Here is a 21170-nt window from a genome sequence, read left to right on the forward strand (position 1 = left end):
GAAACTGATCAAAGAAAGAAGCAATCTGGACTTAAGGAGAAACTTCCTGACAGTGAGGACAATCAACCAGTGGAACAGCTTAACCTCCAGAAATCGTGGGCGCTCCATCACTGGAGATTTTTAAGAAGAAACTAGACATTCACCTGTCTGAGACTGTGTAAGTTCTCCTGTTTGAGCAGGGGGCTGGACTAGAAGACCACCAAGGTCCCTTCTATTTCTATTTCTATTTTTATTTCTATTCTATTCTATTCTATTCTACCCATACAAACAGTTGTTCCACCAAAGTCCAACAGACTTTATATTTAGCTCTTTCCCCTTTTGGACCATTTCCTTTCTTTCTTAAATTGGCTTTCTAAAGTAAATATGATTAGAGACCATTAGTAGAATCCACATTTTAATTAGACTAATAGTGTGCTACAGGGCTCAATTATTGTTAAATTATCATAAAGAATAATAATTTAAAATGCCAATAGAATAATTTAAAATACACCGCATTAAGACACAAGCATGATGTTTTCCTTTCCATAATTAAAGCACCAGTTTTCTAAATAGCCACACAACCTCACGAGAAAAACTCTTGTTTTTCCTGATTTAATAATAGCTCTAGAATGCTATAGCTCTGGAGATCACAGATGTCTGGAGCTGCCTCTAAATTGGTAGAAATTCCTTGAGTTTTCTTCTTCCTAAATATTTTCAGAATCCATCTAAAAATGGTAAGAATAAAACAATGCAACTTACCTGAAGAAAAAAGGTAATGAAGGAAGCAATGCCAATCCCTAAAAATAGTAGTGAATAGAGATTGCTCTTTTCACGCACAACTTTGGGATCTTGTATTGCAAAAATCTATGGAAACAATAATTTCAGCCTTAGTTTTATTTCATTTACTTCCAATGTGGTATTATACATTGTTTAGATAATATAACTCTTTATGTTCTGTATATCACAAAATGAAAACTTCTCTTAATAGTTTTTAAAAGATAAGTTCGTGTGACATTTCTCTTGTCTCACTTCTAGTCACTCTCAAGGCAGCTTAGACTAGTATTAAATCTGTTTTAGTTTTAAAGTAAAGCTAAATCTCTATGGAGATTCTCAGTCATCCACGTCATGGTTGTCCCAAAGATGCTTTTTAATGAGGCAATTGGACTTTCTTGTTTTTCTTTGAATCTCATCCAAGAAGAAGCTGAAGAAGCTTCTTGGATGAGAAGCGAAACATCTTCAAAGCAAAATAAGAAAGTCCAGTTGCCTCTTGAAAAAGCAGCCTTGGGACAACCATGATTTGGATGACTGAGAATCTCCATAGACTTTTAAAGTAAAGCTTTCTTTCTTCTCCCGATATAATAATCCATAACACTTCACTGAAAATATTGGCTCAGTGGCTGAAATATACCCTGAAATATATTCTTCATGGTCACTTTCTCCTAGGGCTGGCGCATTGCTTTCCAGAGGCATTTTGTCAGGTACTACAGGAAAGAACGAGATGCCTGTCTTTTATTTGCCTGCCTGGTGTTTTGGAAGGTACCGGGCAATCATTATGTGGGCTGTCTAAATACACGGGTGTTGGCCAGTTCTTTAAACTCGGGTTTAACACACTTGTAAAAAAGCACTAGCCCTTTGCTCAAAGGAGTCAGTTTTAACCATGAAACTGTAAACTACCAATGAGTATATTACAAATTTTCCAAGAAAAGAAAAAAATGGCTAATATGTGACCTTTGTTTTTGGAGTGTTTTTATTTTAATTACAGGAAGGTTCCACAACTATGTCTGCTCCGAAAGTGGCTAATCAAACATTCCCTCATCTCACAAGCCTTTATTAAAGTCTTTGACCTGCATTACAGAAGATCATCATTGTCATAGAAAATAAAAATATGATCAAGAATAAATGGGTTTTATATATAAAAGGTAAATTTTCAAATAAAATGATTTAAAATAAAGGATTCAGCTACCAACATTATAACTAACAATTTAATAATAGTTACATTAAGAGAATACAATTTTATATTCATAGTATAACCCCAAGGAGGAATTAATATGTACTGGTACCCAACAAATCTCACCCGCTGCTCTGCACAAAATTTTCTTATAAAAAAATTACCATCTCCATGTGTATATATGTTTATATATGTGTGTGTTTGGGACTGGAAACTCCATTGTTAAGTGACACAATTGTTCAATCAAATGTGGCCACAGTGCTTAGCAACAGCAGTCTAGGAGTCCTAGTCACCATCATTAAACCAGGACATCACAAGACCAAGACTTGCAACTTCCTCATTGACATTGTGGGAAGTCAGCAGGGAAGGTCATAAATTGTACATGACTGCAGGGACACTGCAACAACTGTAAGTATAAAGATTGGTTTTAACTACTACTCATTTAGTACTGTTGTAAGTTTGAATAGTCACTGAGTGAGTGTCATTAAATAAGCACGAAAGCATGTGTATTCTTGTATATAAAGATAATTTATATATAACTATACATCTACATATGCGTGCGCATGCGTGCGTGCGTGTGTGTGTGTGTGTGTATAAGGGTACATGTTAATCTGTATCTTTTCCTCCATGCTTCTTGTCCCATCTGACAAGCCACTGATTTATAGAAGAACTGGTTTGAAGAAATAAAAGCTGGGCAACTCTTCTTCCAACATATGATTATTGGACAGTCTTCCAGAGGAAGATTAAATCCATGTTCAGAAATAGCCTGGAACTACCTTTGTGCTGGCAACTTTTCACCTAGATAAATTGAAGATTAAGCTTATTCCAGACACAATAACCAAACTGCATTGGCACACACAACGGAGATTGATTGATTGATAACTTTTTCCTACCAGAAGATTCCTATCAGGAGAATCTTCCAACTTGTCTTTATTGGGTAAAGATATATAGATATTAATAGTCCCTAGATTTGCAACTGAGAAACAAAATGGCTCAGCAGTTGAGGCAGTACTGATACCTATATACATCTTTATAAAACAAAGCCAACAAAGACAAAATCTTGAAGGAGGGCATATTAGAGTAAAGTATGCTGTGCATATGGTGAAACTCTTTATGTTAATTGTAACATGTTCAATGCAAAATGATTAAATCTTTCCACATTCATATACAGGTAGGCCTCGGGTTACAATGGACAATGGGGACAGAGTTTTCATCATTAAGTAATGCAGCTGTAGAGCGTGCTGTCATGATATCAAATCACTTAGCAATGGCAATCTCATCCATCCTGGTTGTTGTAACCTAATGTAAAACCAAACAGGTTGTTAAGTAGGCAGGAATCCCAAACAAGGAGCACTGCGAGATGTGTGCATACACCAGGTGGTGGAGGTTACCAGGGGCAGGCACTATGGAATGCTGAGACATATGTGCTGCAGAGAGAAAGGGTACTCAGGCCTTATGGCAGTAGTGGCGAATCTATGGCATGGATGTCAGAGGTGGCACTCAGAGCCCTCTTTGTGAGCACATGTGCCATTGCCCCAGTCCTAGGCCTTCAGCTCGGTTTTATAAAACGTTTTTGCTTTAGGCCTCCTCCGCCGTGTACAAAAAAAAAAAAGGTTCAATCAATCAGTCAATTTCAACTTCTTGTGGGAAAAAAAAAGATCTCGCAAAGTTGGAATTGATTGATTGAACTTTTTAGTCACACCCAGTCTGCTGTTACCACCGCAGCCATGCCCACCCAATGGGCCACACCCACCCGGCACCCGACGATGCATAAGTGGGTTTTGGGTTGCAGTTTGGGCACTCGGTCTCTAAAAGGTTCACCATCACTGCCTTATGGAATGTAGAGTAGAATTGCTGTGGGCAGGCAGTATGGAAGATGAGCCTGCCAGCAGGAAAAATGGTCAAGTCAGCAGTGGCTAAGGGTAAGCACTACAGAGCACCTGCAAGTTGGTGGGAGCTATGGACAGGTGGTGAAGAACTGGGGGCAGGTGCACAGTAAAGGACACACATGGGTGCTACAGGGTATGAGAAAATGGGACTTCTTGGGAGAAAAAGCAGTGGGAACAGGAGAAACTTGTAGAAAAAACTTGCAAGTGTCTGCTTGCTCTTCCCCAGTGACTTTGTTTGTGGGAAACTGGCATAGAAGGTTGCAAATTGAAATATAAACCACATACAATTTCTTAGTAATCCTGTGGCCATTTAAAAAAATAATTCATATCACCATCATTGGCTTATGTCCGTTGTATTTAGAAGCTCTCCTGAAGAAATAATGGCTTTGAAGACACATAGATAAGGCAATCAATTTAGAACAAAGGTTTGCCACTGGCAACTGCTTGCTAATCTTAATCACAAAAAGGGCTAAGCAGGATTGGACTGATTTAGTACTGGCATGAGAGGCCAGTAGGAAATCCAGCTTTTACAGGGAAAGATCTTGAAGGAGGACAATGGCAAATTATTTCTGTAGCTTGATGCCAAGAACATTTTATAGATCTAGTCCAGGGGTTCTCAACTTTGGCAACTTTAAGACTTGTGGACTTTAAGACTTGTGGACTTGAAGGTTGAGAACCCCTGAATTCTAGTCACATAAGAGCCGAGGTGGCAGAATGGTTAGAATGCAGTACGGCAAGCTACTTTGGCTGACAGCCAGCTGCCAGAAGTTCGGCAGTTCAGTTCTCATTGGTTCAAGCCTTCCATCCTTCCAAGGTCAGTAAAAAGAGTACCTAGATTGTTCGGAGCAAGATCCTGACTCTGTAAACAGTATATAACTCTAAGTGTAATTGCTATAATTGCCAAAAATCAAGCTCAATTTGAGAGAGACTTTATGAGTAAACCACTGGGACATATATTTTAAATTAGCCAGCATTTTATAAAGCTATTAATTCAATTTTAGATAATCTCTATCAAGAATTATCCCGTATTGTTAAAGATATCTTTTTGAAGGTTTATTACTGATTGAAATCATGGGGTAGGAATGAACATTGAAAGCAGACCCTATGATGACATGGAAATAGTATAAAAATTATTAAATATATGAAATACTCACACCTATGACTTCTGAGAATATTATTGCAAATGCAGGCTGCAGTGCTCCATTGACCAGAGCAGCAAATGTTCCCAATAAAAAGAAAGGCCATTCGGATAGATTTAACTTCATAATCTTAAGAAATGAAACGTTGGGAATATTTTCATCCTAGAATATGAAAAGAGATGAAACATAATCCAGCATATCATTCTCTGGTTTCCATACATGCATATACATATATAAGCAAGTGCATGTGTGTTGTCAAACACATAGATACATTTTTTAAAATTAATATTATGGCATTGATTCCCACCTCCCAAATTTCAAAGGTTTGTATGTGCCCAACAGTCTTTGCCAGTTCCACCAGCATTTCGTGAAGAGAAACTTGTTGCCTGCAGGCCTCATACTATTCTTTAGGTCATTATGTGTGGCATGCATCACTGACATGCATATTTTTGGACTAAAAATGAAAGTAAAACTCCCTGTTTGGCTGGGATAAGACTGCCCTGTTCCCTGTCACAGCACGGAACAGACAAAGCAGCAACACCATGCACAATGTCTACAAGAAATGCATCAAAAATTGTAAAAAGAAAAAAAATCCATGAATGATCCTGATAAACTAAGCATGCTTATTTGGAATTGCCATATAGGAAGACCAATGGCTTGATGGGAAAACCAGACAGAGTACCTCAAGAACTTGTTCTGTTGACTGACTGGAACATTAATAGGAATGTTCTTTAGTAGAACAATTTGTTGCAGATCCCAGCTGTAGAAACAAAATACAATTAATAACTTGTCCCAGAGATGCAAATCTCTAAACCCAAAAGACTTACAGGCTGAACTGTCTGGACCTCAAGGTTTTTTCCCTCCATTTCTGGCTTTTTAATACTTCTGCGGGTAGAACGTCTCCTCAGCTTGTTTGAAAAAGCATCTTTGCTTATCTCTTCTGGGTTAATTTTCAGATGGGATTCTTCTTCTGCTGAGTCTTCTGAGTTATCAACTTCAGTGGAAATTGCCTGAACAAACATGTGTTTGTTGATGTGATAAAAAAGATTTCAGATCTCCAAATAATGCTCGGGATATAGAGTCCAGTTGAAATGCATTAATGCTATTTGTGATCATATCTGACTTTTGTTATAGAGATAGGAATGATCACTAATAATATAAAATATGAAATGGGTCACTAGATTTATACAGTATATAGTTAATTGTATTTTTGTTTGCTTTATTCTCAGAAATTCAATAATGGATGATGATTCTGTAAAACATTAATTATCCCTCCCCTCTCTGTTCCCCCCTCTCATTTACTTGTAATAAATTCTGTCTCATTTTATTCTGCTATCTATGAATAATATATCCTGTATTTCTGGGGAGATTTTCTTCAGACTACAGAATGACCCTGGCTGTAAAATAGAACTGCCATCACAGTAGGAAGCTAGCAACATCAAACTTTCTTCTGATTGATCAACTGCTGTTTGAAATCCTATGTGGAAGTTATAATATTTTTTTATAAATGAAAATGGATTATGTTTTAAAGTGGGCCCACTCTCTCAGGAAAAACAAACAAAAATACAATGGAGTGCTTGGGCCCTAGAAAAGGCATTCAGGATCTTTTCCGGTTTGCTTCTGATAAACATTATTTGAAACTTTCCCTATCACTGAATTAAAGAGGTAGCCATTCATCCTTGATCCAGAAAAAAAATAAATGGACCCAAAAAATCCTGCCTCGTTATCCGGATTTAATTATATTAGTTCTGACCCGCTTTTGAATTCTTCCATCCTCTGTTTTAGAGGTGATGAGAAGGGTTGGTTCCATGACTATTTCACTGTGATTCTTTTCCACTATTACATTATTCTTCTGTTTTACTGGTCCAACCTTATACGAAGATCTATGGAAACTGGCTGAGTCTAGTAAACTGCATAATCTGGCAGATTCCTGGCATAGTATTGCTATATCCAGCTTTTTAAGGAGGCTACGGCAGAATGGAGGGAGATGACACTGACCAGAGACTAAGAAAACAATGCCAATAAATACCCATTCTGATCCTACCCTCTTCTGGTCAGTTGGCTTTGCTTCTAATATAACAGTATTGGATTTTATCCATGTTTCAGCTGTCTCCCAACCTAAAGCATAAAAGAGTCTCATCCTTGAGTTAGTTACAAAATGAAGGCAAAATTATGGGGACATGGCAGGCAAAAAGATTTAGACAGGAAATATTGATAGTGTACACTGCAGAGAGGTTAAATTTTCAAATGAAAGGAAAAGAAAAACAGTATGAAGAAATTGATGCCTACCTGCATATTGACAAGTTTGAAATAAATTCCTTTCTTTTGCATAAGCTCGTAATGGGCTCCTTGTTCTCTAATGACCCCATCTTCAAAAGCAACTATAACATCTGCATTTCGGACTGTAGACAAACGATGAGCTACTATAATTGTTGTGCGGCCTTCTCTTGCCTGAAAGACATATCTAGATTCAATTAAAGCTGTCAGATGTTTATTTGCTTTATTTTCATATTTAATATAATTAGACTGAAGCAATTATATTATATATATAATATATATTATATATATAATATATATTATATTATATATAATATATAATATAATTATATATATAATTATATAAAGCAATGGCTATATATTTAACAAATATGAATAAATATTTGCACTAAGCAGAAAAGTGAATGATTTGTCCAAGATATTCAGAGAGAAGGATTTTAGGGCATAAAACTAAACCCAAATCTCTTAGACTGTATTCAAGCAGGTAATCTGCCTCTTTGGGTGGAATCTATTTTTTATGAAAGTTTCCTTGGCTATATTTCATGGTTGATAGCAATGAAAAAAATGGCAAAAAAGAATTTATAGTTAACTATCTTCATAATTTTATTAAGTCTTCATTTCTTTCTTGTCAAAATCTTTGTCATTATATTATCCTGTGAAGGTATAAATAATTCACTTAACATATGACTTTGGGAAGCTAATCAAGAGTAGATTTCATTAGTACTTGGATATATACCTGGGCTACAGATTAATCCAGGAAAAATGCCAAATCACTTTTCTGTTTTTTTATATATATAAAAAATCTGGATGAATGTGTCCATGAAGTCACCACAAACTGAACTTGACTCAAAGGAGATCTTGTGTTAATCTGTGTCTAAAATTTGCTATTTCTTATTAAACCAAGACTTTGACCAGTTCTAAATCTCACACCTCCAGATAATGTGTTAAACCTTTTTACTTCCCAGCTTTTGGGGAAAAAAACAACATATCAGCCATACAATTGCTGGAATGTTTTCCCTAGTATGGTGCTGTCCAAATCTGTATATTTAATACTTCCATTGTGTTCAAGCAGCATTGCCCATTGATTTGGACAAATACTTCTTCAAATTCAATAAGTACTATTGATGTAATTTCCAAACAAGTCATAAATTGTTTCTTTTAAGTCAAGTGTATTTAAAGGAGGTATCAGTGAAATCAGTATAATGAGAACTAAAAGTCTTGGGCACCTGATTTTCACATTTGCAGCCCAACTTTAGTTTCTACTGAATATTGCTGACTTTAGCAGAAGGTTTCAAAGAGGCATAGGAGACTAGAGGGTAGATCTCATTGGGCAAATGAAGTCCAGCAACTCACTGTTGATAGTCAGATCTTTTACCAGCTTCTCCCCACTGCCCTTTCCTTTAATATATTAGGTTCAGTTTATTTTTAAAAACCTTATCCAAAGCTGCCTGTACGATAGCTTCACTTTCTGTATCCAGAGCTGATGTAGCCTCATCTAGTAACAAAATTTTGGGGTTCCGCACAAGAGCCCGGGCAATCGCTATCCGTTGCTTCTGTCCTCCACTCAGCTGTGCTCCTCTTTCACCAACCATAGTTTCAAATTTCTGCAAAGCAACAACAAAGAACATTTGACTTCATAACTTAGAATCAATAGTGAAGTTGTCATCAAGGGTAGCATCAGTATGGGTGGTACAACATTTCAATTGAAAATAAGTAGCAAATCAATGAATAAGAAGCATTGGCCTATTTCTTCTGCAAATACACACTACATTCAATAGCAAGAAAAAAAACTGAACAAAACATTGATATTTTAGGGAATGTATTCCCACCCCCATAATGCAAGTAACCTCATGGTCAATACTATCAATTGATTTATAAATCATTATTTGGTTGAACCTTGAGTTGCTGAATAAACCTAATAGTCTTAATTAAGAACACTAATCCATAAACTGTAACTTACAAATCACAATAGCAAAACTCACACCATATTAAGCCATTAAAAAGTTTTTTGGCTGAATGTGTTGCATGAAATCAACCCTATGGTATTAAAACATGCTTACTAACACAGAGCTTCTAACACCCCTAGAACAATTGGTGGAAATCTTAAAATGTCATGAGATTTCAAACAATGCTTTTTATTTTTATTTTGTATGTCTATTTGGGACATTTTAGTGCAAAAGTTGCTAATACATCATGTATGACCTAGTGTGAAGCTTTTCAAACTTGGAACTTTAAGATATATGGACCAATTTCCATAATTCCCCAACCACCAAACTGACTGGGAAATTTTGAGAGTTGGTCCACATATTTTAAAATTGTCAAGTTTGAAAAACAATGGCCTAGCCCTAGAGCATGGATGGGAACAATTTGAAGGGGATGGGAAGCAGAACCTAGGTTTGTGACCTTCTGAAGAGCTGCAGAGGGATATCCATTGATTTTTGTGATGTCATCAGCTGAAATTGTTTAGTTCACTTTTTAAATCTTTTGGGAATTATTAGGAGTAGAAGTGGGAACTTCCCAGAAGCATATCATATGGTAATATATTATATGCCTACCTGGCACCGCAAAACATAGACTGAAAAAAGTAACCATTTATCCTTCTGCAATTGAATTCTAATAGCATATTTATTTTATTTATATCCCTTCTTTCCTACAGGAGTTTAATATGATATATGCAAATCTACCTCCTTCAATTCCCTCCTCCCCATAATTCTGTGAGATAAGGTAGGCTAAGAGAGTGTAACTGGCTCAGATTAGCAAGTTTCTTCTTTTTTTAATAAATATTTTATTGATTTTCTACTTTTACAATCAAGTGCCTAATTAAACAATGTGATGACTGAATCCATTAGCAATTTCATGGTACATGTAAGCTTCTTCAAACTTAATCCAATATTACATCCTCTCTTCATCTGGTAATAGACATTTTTCCACACTAAGCAAATTCAACATTTACAAGCAATATACAATTGCCTATCAACATTTGTTATATTTTTCTAAAGGTATCAATAATGTTAGTTTAAAATATCTTTTAACCAAAGCATATCTTAATTGCATTTACATTCATTATCCATTTATTCAATCTATATCCTATTTTCACGTTTTTCAGTTCTAATTCTCTTCTAGTAATAGTAATTTTTCCACACTAAGCAAATACAATTCTTATTATTGTAAGTAAATATAGAATTGCCTATTGATATTTATTATATTTTTCTAAAAATGCCAATATTATCAGTTTAAAATATCTTTTCTAACCAAAACATATCTTAATTGCATTTGCATTCAATATCCATTTATTCAGTCTAAATCCTATTTTCGCTTTTTGCAATTTTAATTCCCCGCCCATGTTCAAAATATCCCAATCATTTATATTTCAAAACAAATTATAGTTGGGTAATCAAAAGTTTCCCCTAGTCAAAATTCTTAACATATTCTTTTTTTCCTTTTTATACCAAAATATGATATTCTGATTACAAATTCTATCTATCTAAAATTAGCAAGTTTCCAATGTTGGGAGTAGACTTGAATCTAGCTCTCCCTAGTTCTAGTCCAATAACTTAACTGGTACTGGTTCTCTTGTGATACTGGGTGGCCACATGCTGTCCATAGAATACCAATGTAGCGAGAACCTTACCATTTGGGCTTTTCAGTACTGTAACTAAAGCTAAAGGAAAACTGGATTAGCAGTGTTTAAACACAGGTAGTACAGAGCAGTCTTCCACAATCTGGTCAATATATCCATATCCATTGATTACAGTTCTCATAATTCTAGCTGGCCCAGCCATGATGCTTAGAAATTACATCAGTTATGATCGTCATCTGATGGCACCAGGAAACTTTGGAAAAACTGGGTTGGAGTACCATTTCCATTCCTTGAAAAGTTTTCAAGGGTTCCATGTAATTTTACTGATGCTATTAATTATCTTAAATAAAGCTAAAATAAATGAAAAATACACACGGCCTTAAGCTAATAAATCCCCACCATTTGTCTTCCAGACAGTTTGGGGTTATTTTCTGGGAACTATAATGCTAATGTTATGCTTCTTTATGTTTCCTGCATTTCCACTGTAATTTAAAGCATTACAAAGCACTATAACTTAAGACATTAGAATAATCAAAGGTAGTAATCAATATATTTTCTCACATCAGGTAAATTCATGATGAAATCATAAGCATTGGCTTCTTTGGTAGCTTTTTCCATCTCTTCCATGGTGACATTTTCACGGCCATGTCTAATATTTTCTGCAATTGTTGTGGCAAATAGTACAGGTTCCTGATTTACAACACCAATAATTTCTCTCAGATATCTTAAATTCAGGGTTTTAATATTCTGTCCATCAATGGTAATCTAAAACAAGGCAAAAAACATTTATTTTATTTTATCCTATTGTTGGTTATATTATATTAATTATTTTAGTAGAATAGTTTTTATTGTATTCTTTATTTTACAAAAATGTGATTAAATATTTCAAAACAGAAAGAAAAAATGTTTTTCTGGTATTATTTACACTGATTATTGTATGATTCACAGAAATGTTTATTTTTTTTATCTAAAATACTTTTGAGGATACGGCCACTCTTAAAGCGCTTTACAAAATAAAACAATGCTTAATTTTTAATGTTTAACTAGAGTGGCCAGATAATCAGCCATGAAAATTAGGATGCATTAATTCATTTCAATCGATATATCTTATTAGTACTAATCCATAACTTAAATTTCCCAAGAACACTGGATAAATAACATATTGAAGAAAGATTGAAGTTAATGTTTAGAAGGACTTCTCAGTAATGAACAAGTTTTCCATATGTTTTCCAAAGTGCTTCCTTTTTTATTGTCTTTCTACATTGTATACAAAATGGTTACCATATCAGACTGTTAAAATTTGCAAGTAAAAACCCTTTAGAAAAATAGCATAGCATAGCATAGCATAGCACAGCACAGCATAGCACAGCACAGCACAGCACAGCATAAAATAGAATAATTATACTTTATTGGCCAAGTATGATTGGACACACAAGGCATTTGTGTGTTTAAAAAATCACTTTAGCTATCATTCCAGCAATGTAAATGGTATATAGGCCTCCTCTTTCATCCTCATCTCCTACTCTTCCTGGAACTACCTGATATGATGAATTGGGTGATTAAAAAATCTCAAACACTATCAAGAGATTCTGATTACCTTAACTTGATATCATTGCTTCCAATGTTGTCTTGCTTCCAATGTTGCCACCACCTGTTTGACTTCAAGAACTGTACTCATTCTCTACAGTGAATTTTTTTCCTGCCTGTGGGAAGTTATCTAATATGTAATATAAAATATGTTCTAGGTACCCTGGATGGCTTCAAATATCTTACCATGCCTTCCAAGGGATCATAAAACCTTTGTATCAATTGGACAGTTGTACTTTTCCCACAACCACTGCTGCCAACCAGGGCTATTGTTTGTCCACTATTGATCTGCAGATTCAGTCCATTTAATATCTGAATGAGGAAAACAGAATAACATGTACTGGATCACAAGTCACAATAAAATGTGTTTTATTTCACAAAATAATGGTAGAAAGATATTCATGCTCCTAGACCAGGGCTTTTCAACCTTTTCACAATTGTATCACTTTTAGGACATGACAATATTTGCATACCACCAGTGCTTAGCAAGGTGTCAAAAACCTGATGACTAAAAAAAAGAGGGGGGGATTTTGGTTTTTACTGATTAAATTCATTTGTTATAGAAATGGCTAGTTTATAATAATATGGAAAAGTAAAAATTTGAGGTTCAATGTTAATGCTTCCTTCTACTGCAACAGAGGAAGTCTGTTCTTTTTCCCTTCTCCCCCCTCACTTTTCCGCTTTTCCTCCACACTGTGTCCTACTATTTGCTTATGTATTTTTTATTTTATTCTATAATCTAATAAAATATTACAAACTGTAGAAAAAAAGGAAATAAGTACCAATTTTAATTTCTTCAGTGGCTTTGCTGAATCAATTTCCCTTTGCACTGAAAAATGTATGATGAATTTATCCATGTTTATTAATATGCACCACTACCAACTAACTTAGGGGTCTTCAAACTTGGCACTTTTAACTTGTTGACTTCAACGCCCAGAATTCCTCAGCCATCATGGTTGGCTGAGGAATTTTGAGAGTTGAAGTCCACAGGTCTTAAAGTTGCTAAGTTTGTAGACCCCTGAACTAGCTGGTCAGCCCTTCTTTCTCTCTCCCTTCTGAGTTCTCCTTCCAGAGTGTAGTAAGAATGCACTTCCCCAATTCCTTCCCTGTACCCTTAAAGACACAGGAATTAAGTGCAAAGCAAGAAAGGCTCACAAAATAAAGATATAAACTCCATGTTTTTTTTTTGTTTAAGTTGCCTCAGACGTGTCTCGTATCACAATGTTGCAACTCAAGACTGAAGGGCTCCAGCAATTGCGAAAAGCTTTAGCCTTAAATTAAGCCTGTTTACTTTCAAAGAAAACTTTCTAAAAACCATAGACAGACTCAAGATAAGCGGGTAAAACTAATTACATTTGTTTAAAGGGATTAAACCTATGGAAGTCAACACTTTGGACTCATTGCTAGCCTAAAATACAGACTAAAATATTCCAATAACCAAAGCATACAAACCGAGCCTCTGAATTACAAAACACTGTAAAAACTGTACAAAATCCTTATGGTAACCCAATCAACCTGCCAGCTGATCCAGAACTAAATAAACCCACCTCCTTTCCGACATGCTTGTCTGCTGGCTTTTCATTTCATCAGCGCTGATTGCATTCTCCTGGCTGGAGAAAACGAACCAAGGGACCTTTTCTTCCAGCAACAGCTGCTGCTTCTTCTCTGTCCCTGTTTCCTCCCTGCCTGTTGAGCTCTCTTCTCTTTCCCTGTTGTCTTTTTTCCCCTTTCCTGCCCAAACCACCTCCTTTTATAGCCTCTCCTCCCCCCTCCATTTTTCTTCAATTCACCTACAGCTCCACACTGCTTCCAGAAGCACCAATCAGCTGGAGCCCTGCCGGCTCCTAGGGCTTCTGCCAAACCCAGATAGTCCTGTAGCTGCAGTTGCCTCTCCCTCAGGCTTGGGTCACTTCGGCTCATTCTCCTCCCCCGCTACACTTCTCTAGGATGGCTGCGTACCACCTGCCACGTGCCAAAATACCACAGGTCGTATGCATACCACCAACTGAAAAGTCCTGTCCTAGACCATGCAACCCTAACAAGTAATATATAGCAATGAAATATATTTAAGATTACTCTCAATAAATTCTATTGGCAAAAAAATTTCTGAAGTTGCTTTGATGCTACATTTATTATTGCTTTAACCCTCAGCATTTATTTATGTATAAGAAATTTTGTCTTTTTTTGAAAAAACAAAAACAAGGAATTATAGAAGTGAACAATCAGGGCAAAACATCAATTACATAAAATTTTGCATATTTTACAGAAGACTTCTCTATTTTGGTGGTCTCCAAAGGTCTTTGGACTGTAACTTAGAATGTTCATGGTGGCTGGAAATTCAAATGTGATTCCAACCCATTCAGAAGGGATCTGTAGGAAAATCTAATTTAAAGCAATAATATGGTGTTTATGCTATGAAGTCTTTTTAGAATTGTTTTAGTATATATGTTTGCATCACATTCTATTCCCTTGGCAGTTCTAAATAAAACTATATAGCATTGAGATCTGCCTTTATTATTTGAAACTGATTAGATTAGTTATAATTTAAATGATAATAGTGGAAAATACTTCCTGGTTTAACTTATGATACCTTGACATCTGGCCTTGCTGGATAATTAAAATATACATTTTGGAAACTGAGATTTCCTGTAATTTTGTCAGGTTTATAGCCACTTTCTGAATAAATATCAATTTGTGGTTCCTACATAAAAGAAAATAACAAATTAAAACCAGTTAGTTTCATGCATTTGCTGATTGAAAACAAAAGAAAATATTGCATGCAAGTTGTGTAACATGAAAGCTTATCTATAGGATTTTATATTTTTACATAAGTAGCCATAATTGTTTTTTTACATTGATTTGACACAGCACACTACATACAATCTTCCTCAACCTGTGTACCATCCAGATCTGTAACCTTCAAGTTTCAGACTTGCAGGAAAGGCCATGCTGGTCAAGGAAAGTCTGAGAATTATGCACATCTAGAGGGTATCTTGTTGGTGAAATCTTTGCTTAGCCACAGTATCATGGTTTGGTTTTAACATAAAATCTGAATCTATGCATTGTGATTTATAAGCAGTGAATTATAGCTTGCTATGATTTATAAATCTAATCAATTCTAATTCTAGTTAAAACTATAATTAAATATACTTTGATTTACTGCAATGTATGAACTTACAACTTTGTTTACAGCCAATTTAGATCTTTAGGAACTACATTTTAGCATTGTTCCTTGTTGTTAACCTACATTTCCCTTATTGAGAAATGTAGGTTAACAGAGAAAAGTTCTCATTAAAAATATATTCAAAATAAAATTGACATTTTCCCCCCTTCGTGTCCCTCAATACCCTCAATGTTTCAATTTCTGTTTTGGTTTCTTAGGCAATATAGTACAAGCTGTTATGTCATTGTTCAACTATGCTTGCTGTGGTCATACAATTATCAACTCTACATTAGCCTATCTACATTAACCATTTACAGAGTAAGTGCAAAACTTGATTTAATTTTATTTTCTTTGCTGTTAATTGTCACACTATATAGCTATTCCTGTATTCTGATCATTCATCTAGCCCCTCCTTTATTCTACTCCTAAAAGTATATCATTAATGAACTGAATTGATAATTTCACTCACTGTAGTGAGAAATGTCACAATCTATTTTCTCTATTGATTTCTTAGCCAATGTTGAAATACAGTCTTTTATTTTTTACTGTTACTATTAGTTTTATTATTAGAGACATGCATGACTATTCAATAAAAAACAGAAAGATGCAATTAATAATATCTGTAATGGCTAAATTTGAAGAATTACTTTAGGCATGCATAGTTTTGAAAACAAATCTGATATGTTTTCTACATGGCCAAGGCTACAAATTCAGCCAATCAGTAAAGAGCAGCAAAAAGTCTTTCCTCTATCTAATGGCCATCTGGACTGTTGCACTATCCAATTACGGATAGTTCTCAAATTACAACCAATTGCTTATTGACCATTTGAAGTTACAACAGATTTCCCCCCCCCCCAGGTATTTATGACATGGTTTAGAAATCATGATGGCTGCCTGCTTTTTGCTCATATGTCTGCATTTCAGACATTCTGCAACCAGCATCATGTAAATCAAGGACTATCTGTATTGTAGTTCTAATCATGCCAGGTGCAAAGGCCCATATGTTAAATTGCAGTTCAGATTTATTACTCAAGCTTATACATAAGAATCTAGTCAACTAAAATTCAATATTAAATTGATGCCAGGTAAGGGAATTCAAGAGAGGTTAGACCTGGACCATTTGTGGGAATGTTATGACTCTAAGCTGATGACATGCTTAACTCTATCCCCCAGCTCTGTCTGCTCTTCTCCTACAAATCATGCCACAACATAGGGATATAATGGCCTTGTCACCTGGTTTTCACCAATGATTATTAAATCCTTTAACAGATCTCCAACTCTTTGGCTCTTTTCATTTGTAGGCATAATTCCAAAAAGGATACTTACATTGTCTATGATTTTGAATATTGCATATGCTGCTCCTCTAGCACTAGCAAATGCTTGTAGGTTTGGAGAGACTTGACCAATACTAAATGCTCCAATGATCACAGCAAAGAAGACCTACACAAAAGTGTTTCAGAACAGAAAGAAACATCCATTGTCAGCTGTATAGTTTCCATATACAATAATATAAAAATGATTGGCTGAACTTCAGCAAGCAAAAAATGTCTACTGGAGGAAACAATGATGCTTGAATATTCTCAATATAGTGTTTGAATAACTTCATTCAGCATACAAATGTAATGGTATAAGTAACCATTTCAAAATTTGCATTGTAAGAAAATATTGTCATTATCACTGAAATGATATTAAAATAATCTAACCAAATTATAATCCTTTGTACTATCAAACTAAGCTTTTAAAAAGTAACTATGGGGTTTTTTATTGCAATATATATTTCTTTATTTTTTATTTATTTATTTATTTATTTATTTATTTATTTAAAGAACTGTCCTGACTCTCAATGACTTTGGGTGGTTCACAAGTAAAATATATTAAAAACAAAGAAAAAACCATAGTACACAAAAATAAAGGAATAAAAGTAAATTAAAATATAGTTAAATACACAACTAAAAAAGAATTATGTGTAATAATGAAAGCAGGGCTGGTCTTTGGACAATCAGTGTTTTCAGTTGACACAACAGATAGGAGGGGGTCCAAATACTGCCAGCTCACAACATTTTTAAGTAAGTAAAGAGACACACGAGATCAAGATGGATGACAATATAATTGCACCACTTGGGGATTTGGGGACTTAAGCTGTTCCTACAAAGTTGGAAGGACAGCAATAATTTCAGGAAATGGGCTGAGGTTTGGGCAATAACACAAAAGTAGATACATCTGTGTTATAATGCTCTTCAAGGTAAACCAAACTAGGAAACCAAAGTCATATAAGCTAATGTTACTTTTATCATAAGGTTATAATAATAGAATTCTGCAAGTCTGAATGTGCTCCCTAGTTCCCTTCCTTTATCTTCATGAGAAGTAGAAAGGGCCTTGTTTAAGATGCTTTCTCAGTTTATAGATCTGCCTTGACTCAGGTTTTTTTATCTGAACATTGTCTTGATAGTGGTTGTTCCTTCTGTTCGTCAAGATCATTCTTTCTATTCGTTATATCTTTTCCTTTTTTCATGTCTATGGAGATTCTCAGTCATCCAGGTCTGGTTGTCCCAAGGGTGCTTTCTCAGGAGGCAACTGGACTTTCTTGTTTTTCTTTGAAGATGTTTCGCTTCTCATCCAAGAAGCTTCTTCAGCTCTGACTAGATGGTGGGGAGTGGAAGGATTTATATTGCTTGCAGACAGCTGGTCACTTGCATTCTTTTAGAGAGTTGTTGGGGCCATTTGGAGATTTACCTTTGTCTTCAGGGTGTGATATTAAGAATGGATTTCCAGAAAATACTGCAGACCACAGGAACCTTTTGTGCTTCAGTTTGAGATTCAGTCACAGACTCATCCCCAACAGCCTGAGCCTGACTTCAATAGTGAAGGAACACAGGGCAGAAAACATCCTGTAGCCAAGAAGGCTCTACACGCATTTCCACTACTCAGGTGACCCTAAGGACATAGGTAAATCTCTAAAAGGCCCCAACAACTCTCTAAAAGAATGCATATGACCAGCTGTCTGCAAGCAATATAAATTCTTCCACTCCCCACCATCTAGTCAGAGCTGAAGAAGCTTATTGGATGAGAAGTGAAACGTTTTCAAAGAAAAGCAAGGAAGTCCAGCTGCCTCCTGAAAAAGCACCTTTGGGTTTTCTTTTTTCTTAGATTTTAAATAGAAGTTAATCCTAGTTTAGATCACATGGTATGGTTTTTAAAATACCATGAAACCAAAGGTCAAATTTTGCAAGTTTTGACTTTTCTCTAAAAAGTTATGTTGTATAGAAGGAATTGTGAATCACAGTTTAGCCCGCCCCTTCCAACCAGCATGAAACGTATTTTTTTTTTATTGAAAATTTTTTACATTTTACAAAAACAAATCCCCTTCCCATACCCCCCCAACCCTACCTCACCCCCCCCTTCCCAACCTCCCAAACCCTCCCCTGGACTTCCCAGAGCTGAGTACAGGCTTAATTAAAAAAAAAAAAAACTTAAAATACTTTTAAAACCTAAACAAATTTAAATACAATCATCATTCTATATAAACTCCCTCCAAAAACACAAATTTAAACATTACTTTCTTTGAATATCTATATCTATAGTGTAAAATCTAATTTCTCCCTCTTTCTTTATCCTAAAACGAAAAAATAAACATATAAACCTTTGTTATACCATTAAAACTAAATACTCTTAAAAAACTTAAAGTAAATACATATTTCCTTCAATCTTCATAATCTTCTCTCCTATCCAAAAAGAAAAAACTTAAAAAACCTATAAGTCCTAAACAAATCTAAGCACATTTAATTAAACAAATTATTTTCTCTTAAAAATATTAATAATATTTAAAAACTAGAAACACTTTTAAATCCTAAAAAAATCTAAATACAATCATCATTCTATATAAACTCCCTCCAAAAACACAAATTTAAACATTACTTTCTTTCCTAAACAAATCTAGACATTTAATTAAACAAATTATTTTCTCTTAAAAATATTAATAATATTTAAAAAACAAATTTAAACATACTTAAAACTTGAACAAGTTATACTCCCTTCAAAACACAAATTTAAACATTACTTAAAATTTAAAACATTAGAATCCCCTCACTAAAATAAGCAAATTATAATCCCTTCAAAACACAAATTTAAACAATATTATCATTAAAGGTTCAAAACTTAAAACAACAAAATTCCCTTATACGCCTATCCATAATAAACACATTAAACATTTCAATCTTCACCAATAACAAATTCCATCCGTAAGAAACTGCATCCTTATCAGTCTCAATTATATTAGTATTATTATTAATTATTCACATTCCAGTTTTTTCCATTCTCCATTCTTCCATTCTTCCATTTCCCTTCTCCATTCTTGTATCAAACTCGTAAGAAATGCTGCAAGTTCTGCCTTAGGAGACTGCTCCAAAATTCCTGAATCTCCCATCGACTCCGAAGCCAATACAGGTAAGGGTTCCTTGAATTCCTCCTTGTATTGGTCTTTACAATTGTAAGTTGTACAAGTTATCCTCTGCCCGTTCCTCTCTTGTTGATGCCCCTCAAACTGAGATTTCCCAATTTCCATTTCAGGCAGCAATTCCACCCTTGAAGATTGCTCCAAAGACTTTGTAGGTCTAACATCTCCCAGAGATTCAGAGACCACTGAATATGAAACTTCCTTAACCTTCTTCTGTTGCTGCTTTTCTTTGGAATTGTATACTGCACAAGTTGTCTTCTGCTCCTCAACCTGGACTTGTTGAGGCCTCTCACACAAAGATTCATCAGTTTTCATAAATATAGGCTCTTCAAACTGTAATTCTACATTCTTTTCTTCCAAAACTTTAAACTTAGTAGATGGCGATGCACATACCCCCAGGACCGAAGTATAAAAATCTTTTGCTTGAGAAACAGTATTAAGTCTATAACATGTCCCCAGGTAATTCACCACCATTCCAGTCGGAACATCCCATCTGAATAAAATTTTTCTCTTTTTAAGTTCATTTGCTAGAAAAGCAAACTCCTTTCTTCTTCTTAAAATTTTAGATGGGATCTCCTTAAAAATTATAACATCTTGTGAAGCAAATTGAAATCTCTTCTTATAATAGGCTTGCACAATTTCATTGCGTAAAGATCTTTTACCAAAGTAAATTACCACATCTCTTGGCAGATTCTTCTGTGCTGCCACCACAGAGTTAACCCTAAATAATTTTTCAATTTCACTAAGTATTCCCTCTTTTTCTTTATTCAAAATCAATGCAAAGTCCTTTGCAACCATCTCTTTCAGATCTCCTTGCAAAGACTCTCCCAGGCCCTAATTCTTAAGGCATATTCCATTTGTCCATATTGAAGCATAAGAATCTCATTTTCCATTTCTTTTTCCATACTTTCAATTTTCCCCTCCATTATGTCCACTTTTTCATCTACCTCTTCCACATGGGAGTTCACCTTTTCAAGAACAGAAGCAACTCCTTCTAAAGCCAAAACAAAATCTTGTCTCAAGATCTTATTATTTTCCTCTAAAATCTTTTTCATTTCTGCCCTAATTTGAATTATAACATCTCCCATCATGTCTTGCAAATCCTTCATAGTTATTAGCTGACCCCCAGAAGAGGGTGAAACTGTTGATTTAGAA

At 35.0% G+C, this 21170-nt stretch overlaps 1 protein-coding gene across 2 annotated transcripts in view; it reads right to left on the reverse strand.

Annotated features, from left to right (window-relative positions):
* Positions 1–21170, reverse strand: part of LOC120302655 (ATP-dependent translocase ABCB1-like) — a 68208-nt gene that overhangs the window by 26208 nt on the left and 20830 nt on the right. For both annotated transcript variants that reach the window (XM_039331424.1, XM_039331425.1), the window contains 9 exons: positions 16889–17002; positions 14990–15100; positions 12586–12711; positions 11374–11577; positions 8666–8836; positions 7245–7406; positions 5783–5965; positions 4971–5117; positions 739–843 (listed from right to left, as the gene is read on the reverse strand). In XM_039331424.1, coding sequence (XP_039187358.1) covers positions 739–843; positions 4971–5117; positions 5783–5965; positions 7245–7406; positions 8666–8836; positions 11374–11577; positions 12586–12711; positions 14990–15100; positions 16889–17002 — 1323 coding nt within the window. The remainder of the gene's footprint in view (positions 1–738; positions 844–4970; positions 5118–5782; positions 5966–7244; positions 7407–8665; positions 8837–11373; positions 11578–12585; positions 12712–14989; positions 15101–16888; positions 17003–21170) is intronic.

The sequence above is a fragment of the Crotalus tigris genome, unplaced genomic scaffold, assembly GCF_016545835.1.
Source record: "Crotalus tigris isolate CLP2741 ecotype Arizona unplaced genomic scaffold, ASM1654583v1 scf7180000024437.13266115, whole genome shotgun sequence".
Lineage (NCBI taxonomy): Eukaryota > Metazoa > Chordata > Lepidosauria > Squamata > Viperidae > Crotalus > Crotalus tigris.